The 5832-nt window shown below is 45.3% G+C and overlaps 1 protein-coding gene across 2 annotated transcripts; it reads left to right on the top strand.

Annotated features, from left to right (window-relative positions):
- The first annotated feature begins 3821 nt into the window (after positions 1-3821).
- On the top strand, positions 3822-4992 carry LOC145327107 (uncharacterized). 2 transcript variants are annotated; one of them, XM_080170634.1, is made up of 3 exons: positions 3822-3916; positions 4297-4667; positions 4722-4992. In XM_080170634.1, exons 2-3 carry the CDS (start codon positions 4298-4300, stop codon positions 4931-4933), a joined length of 582 nt encoding a protein of 193 aa, XP_080026760.1. In that variant the 5' UTR covers positions 3822-3916; position 4297; the 3' UTR covers positions 4934-4992. The 2 variants fall into 2 exon arrangements, with proteins under 2 accessions (XP_080026760.1, XP_080026759.1); XM_080170633.1 differs by having other exon boundaries at positions 4297-4992.
- The last annotated feature ends 840 nt before the right edge of the window (positions 4993-5832 follow it).

Raw genomic sequence — 5832 nt, 5'->3', positions numbered from 1 at the left:
AGGTGGCGGTGCAGTAGGGCTTCAGCCACCGTGAGAGTGCGCTTGTTGGGGATGGCGTAGAGGCTGACAAACCGGCTGAACCCATCCTGACAGGTGAGGATGTAACGGTTCCCGGCTGGTGTCTCTGGCAGGGGCCCCACCAGGTCAATAAACAGGACTTGCTGTGGATACCCCTGGCGGGAGGGCACGTGTATCCCTAACTTCAACCTTTCCTTGGTGACCTTCTGTACACACTCAGGGCAAGTCTGAACCATCAGGCGGACGTCACGGGACAGGTTGGGCCACCAGAAATGCATGGCGACGCGGGCAATAGTAGCGTCCATCCCAAAGTGCCCGGCCATGGGGGTCCCATGGGCCAGAAAAAACGCGTCCTGCTGGAGGGCCGAAGGCAGCAGGTATCTTGTCCTCTCTCCTGTCAGGGTCTGGTCGGTGGTGGTGAGGCAGCCATGCTCGTCGAGTCCCAGGGCTGCGAAGCGGCTGGCATACTGCTGCTTGTCCCGTTCCTTGCCTCGCAGCTCAGCCTTAGTTGGGGCTTTGCCGTCGGCCACCCACTGGCGGACACGGAGTAAGAGGGGATCCTGTGTCTGTGCCTCTAAAACTCTGGCCGGGTCCAGCCGTGCTGCCGAGGGCCTGCCAGCTGCGGGCTCCCCTAGCGGCTGCTCTGGCAGTGGGCCTGGCAGAGGCCCCTCGTAACTCAACTCTCTCTCGGCTGTCTCCCGGTCGATGGGGACGCCACGGAGTGGGATAAACTCCCCACGCACCCACAAGCAGGGGGGTTGCATGTCGAAACAGAGCCTAGTTCCGAACTCCTTGAGAAAATACCCTCCTAGGTTCAGAGGGTGTGAGAGATTCCGTACCACAGTCACGTGGTACAGATGGAGTATAAGAGTGTGTGAAACTGCCATATATAATTCATATAATTTTCCAATTACCTGAAGGGGCTGCCCTTCCTCATTAGCAGTCAGGATTTGGGTGTTGTCTGGAACCAACATGCGCTGCACGCCCATTGCGTGCATGAGGTGTTCAGAAATGATGGCAGACCCTGGTACACGGTTGCCAGAATCTACCATGGCATCAACCTGTACGTGCTGGGCAGGGTCAGGAGTAGGAAACCTCACCCTGATGTGGCAGGGGAAGTGGAGGTCCTGCCCTTGAGACAGGGGGGCCTCCCGCTCGGCTGGGGTCGGCAGAAACTTCGGCGGTGGCCGAACCGCAGCTATGGTAGTATCGCTTACCATGGTGTGTGTGTGTAGACCGCTGGTGGTGGCTTATACTGTAGCTTCAAATCACTAGAGCTTATCAATTATCACTGGGTCAACAATTTTATATTTCTTTTTATCACTTGGTTGACATTTATACACACTTATGTGTAGTTATCACTAGGAGCTCTAGGTGTGATTCTGGAAGCACCGGCAGCCGGGAATGTCCGTCCTGCAAAGGTCAGATGGATGGCGGCGGCAGGGAATGTCCCGTCCTGCAGCGCCGCTGGTTCGAATCCCAAAAGATGGCGGCAGGGAATGGCCCTTCCTGCAGCGCCTCGGGTTCGAATCCTGGGAGGCAGCGGCAGGGAATGTCCCGTCCTGCCGTGCCTTTGGCTCAAATTCTGCTATCCGTCGCAGTGGTAGGCCTTACTTGTGTGCTGAAGCTTCGCAGCCACACATTGCCTTCTCAGGGAGACCAGCACTTAGCTGTCCGTCTTGTAGGTTTGGCCTGGGTGTCCTGGGGCTTGTCCCAGCTACACTTGCCAGTTTAGACTCAGTTTTGTAGCCGTCTGAGCTAAATTATACGATTACCGTGGCTGCGCACCTAGCGCTACTCCTACACGGTACGGAAAAAAACGCCGTAAACTGGCGCTTTTAGCAGGCTAAATCTGCTTGCCATAGGCCAGAGGCCTACATAATGCGTTCAAATGATGGAAAATCGACCTAAAAAGGCCGTCTCACGGGTCAGTTGGCTTCTCAGTTGGCAGCTGACTGTCCCCTTACTTGCAAAAGGGTCCAATCAGAGGTAGAATAGGCTAATTTCTGTGGGGCTCGATTGAAACACGCTGACACCAAGATGTGGTAAGCCGAAGCGTTTCAGCTCACCGGTTGCGAGTTCGAATCCAACGAGCCCTAGCCTTGAAGTATTCTACCAAAACAAACTAGCAGGATTTAGTCATACAGAAATTATATATTTAACTGAATACATTTACAATGGATGTTTACTATATATATACAAATAGATTATAACAATAGGTTAGGTTTGAAGGGGGTGTGGGACACAAGGGCGTAGCCCACGGCGGTAGACAGCCTGTGGGGGTAGCTGTGGTAAAAGGGGAGGCATCGCCTCCCGGTTGTATAGTTGCGTGAGGGGCGCGTGATAGCTGCGTGTCCGTGCCCCTCCCCATATTTAGCCAGTCCAGTTTGACCGCTGCGCAACGGGGTCATCTGCGGTCATGAGGTAAATGGTGATATAATAGGATTAGTGCAGAAGGCTTGTCATGATAAGCCACTGCGTAGCAATTCTGTAAACTACCCGTCCGTCTGTTGCCGTATTACCACAGTAGGTCTAGGGAAGGGGTTTGAGTTCGATTCTCGGACTAACTGCTTCATAACTAAAACAGTTACTTCAGCCATTATGCAGTTAGCAGCCTTTAAAGTAGGGTTGGGCCGGATATCCGGTCTGGCCGGTTATCCGGATATCCGACCAATTTCAATATTCGGCTGGATACTGGATATTAAAACTATCGGGTTACATCATATCCGGCTGATTTTTGACGCCAGATATCCGGTTATCAGGCCGGATATCCGGTAAATTGCCGGATATCGAACGTTGGCCAGATATCCGGCCGGAATCGGATATCGGGCATTAGAAATCAGCCAGATATCCGGTATCCGGACAAAAAAGTATCCGACCCAACCCTACTTTAAAGTTCATAGATTTTTTTTGGAAATAATCGTCACCAGAAACTTTTACCGTGAAATGTACTAGATCCAAATAATTGTAATGAATACAAATTGTTTGATAGAGAACTTTTAACCTTTTCATTAATTTCTTATCTTAAATAAATATTACAGATGCATTAATTTTTTTAAAAGTGGCAATCAAACACTTTTTTTGATAACTTATATTGAATCTTTTTTTAAAGAATCTTTACATAGGCTATATAATTTTTAGATGATTTCGGATGGTTATAGCTTTTTTTCTGATTGAAGTATAGGGTGCGGATGATATATTATTTCAATTTATGTAATATGAGAAATAGTTATTATAAATTTTAACAAAACAATTAATTTTTTGATTGAAAATTCATGTTTTGGTATAATATTTCATTATCTATAAGGAAGGGTTCAAATATAAAAGAGACTAGTCGTCAAAGTTTTATAATAACGTTTCCTTTTTTGCTGACTCAACAACTTTGGGGACTTTAGTGAATTGTAATGGTTGGTTTATTAAGCTGAGTATACAAACGTTTCAAACACTAATTGCAATCTACAGAAGGGGTAATTTTGTGTATTATTTTTAAGGATATACATCAATTTATCGGTCGTTGTCTTATCCCTTTAGATCCCTGATTACTGTTACGTGATATAGAAGCAAAAGCAAAATGGGCGGAGCTTTTCTAACAGGTAAAAACTAAAAATTTCTTCAAGATATTTAGATTCTAATTTTAATGACGTTGGATAGGGGAAGAGATTAAACCCCCCCCCCCCCCCCCCAACCTTTTCTTAATACCTAGAATTAAAAAAATACTCCACCTCTTTTTAACCCTTTCATAATCTTATTATCAAATGATATTTAAAATGGGCGGAGATTTAGAATTTAACCTGGCTCTATACCCTAAATATTTGGGTATAAAAGGTTGATCATCAGTGGAATAGAATCAGTATTCCTTACTCAGTTAGTAAGAACACAGCTCAATCTAATTTAAAAGGTATGAATATATTTTTTTTTAAAATCTTAGTGTACTATTTGAATCTATTAATGTTTACAATTTACAATCTTCCTTAGAGGAAGATTAATTCATCCTCAGATGTCCTATCCATTACACCATGAATAGTATACGAACCTTTTTATATTGCCTATATAAAATGACGCCATACTGGCCTACTCTTAAAATGTAAACAGGCCTGCTATTGGTAATTTAGTCTGTATAATGGCCTCTTGTATTGTATGATGTCACTTTTCTTTTTAGATACTTTAGAGAGCTACTTTCAACTCTCTTTCAAGTCCCTTTGCTACAGACAGACAGACACACACACACACACACAGATAAACATCCCGTTACCTAATCAATAATTATTGTATTTTCAGGATGCGTACATTTGCGGCACTTTTGGCGGTCAGCCTTTGTATATCAAATGGAGGCAGTAACCCAATCCGCGGCAGAATAATACCTAACATACTTGGGGGATTACTGGGCGGCGGAAAAGGCGGAGGATTAGGTGGCGGCTTCGGAGGTGGTTTTGGCGGCGGCGCTGGTGGATCTGGAGGTGGTTTTGGCGGCGGATTTGGTGGAGGAGCTGGTGGTTTAGGCGGCGGTGCCGGTGGTGGATTCGGTGGAGGGGCAGGCGGTGGAGTTGGAGGAGGTGCTGGCGGTGGATTCGGTGGAGGGGCAGGCGGTGGAGTTGGAGGAGGTGCTGGCGGTGGATTCGGTGGAGGGGCAGGCGGTGGAGTTGGAGGAGGTGCTGGCGGTGGATTCGGCGGTGGTGCAGGTGGCGGTGTTGGCATTGGTGGAGGTGCTGGCGGTGGATTTGGTGGTGGAGCTGGTGGCGGCGCAGGCCATGGTCTAGGCGGTGGAGGAGGCGGGGCTGGCGGTGGATTTGGCGGCGGCGCTGGTGGAGCTGGCGGCGGGTTTGGAGGCGGATTCGGCGGTGGCGCTGGAGGAGGTTTAGGCGGTGGTGCCGGTGGTGGATTTGGATTTGGAGGTGGTGCAGGAGGCGGCAAATAAAATTGTAAATATTAAATACAAAATTTTATACAAAAAAATATATATATTATATATAACAATTATATTATTACATTTATATATTACTGGTGACGAAGCGGCCTCAGGCCGCCTTTAGGGTCCGAGTAATTAGGAAAAATAGACAGAGGGACATTTCAAATTATAGTCCGTCTATCTTATTAGATTTTTATGAACTTCCCTAAGTTTATGTCGATGTTTATCATATGTTTATTTGTACTCTAATTGAAATGTCTGTCTGTCTGTAAGAAATTGTAAAGGAGTAAATGTGATGTATCATTCTTAATATCTAATAACTACTGAACTGATTGGGTTTTCTATTTTATATAAACTTAACATAGGTCCCGTGATGGTTTTAGGCTATTTCATTTTCAGATTTAAGTCTTTGGATGGGTTTAAGCTTTTTTTTAGTCCGTATATAATAAAGGCTCAAACGCTAATAATATATAAAGTTTTTTTTGTCGGAAGGTTAAGATCTCAATAACTACTGAAGCGATTGGGTTCTCTATTTTAGGTAAGCTTCAAATAGGTCCCATGACGTTATTAGACTATTTCATTTTTAGATGGTTTTAAGCAATTTTTTTAGCCTGTTTCTGCCCCTTTTATTACAGAGCCCCTGGATGCTAGGTACACATCCACTAGTTTAAAGTGAGTGTGAACGTAAAAATTTCTCATCTGATAATCAAATCTTAACATTTTCTAAGCACATTTCACTACACTGATCAACCAAAAACGTCCTATTAACAAAAATATCCAGGAATAATGCCTTGATTTTATGGTATTTTGGGAGGGAAAAAGGAAAAAAACAGGGAAAATCTGAACGTTTTTTGTTTCTTATTATGTTTGTAGGGATATTTAACTTGTCACATATAGTTGAAACAATT

Source organism: Acartia tonsa, chromosome 8 (assembly GCF_053477335.1).
Source record: "Acartia tonsa isolate MP-2025a chromosome 8, ASM5347733v1, whole genome shotgun sequence".
NCBI classification, from domain to species: domain Eukaryota; kingdom Metazoa; phylum Arthropoda; class Copepoda; order Calanoida; family Acartiidae; genus Acartia; species Acartia tonsa.
The sequence above is the reverse complement of the archived record's forward strand: the minus strand, read 5'-3'. Positions and strand labels throughout refer to the sequence as shown.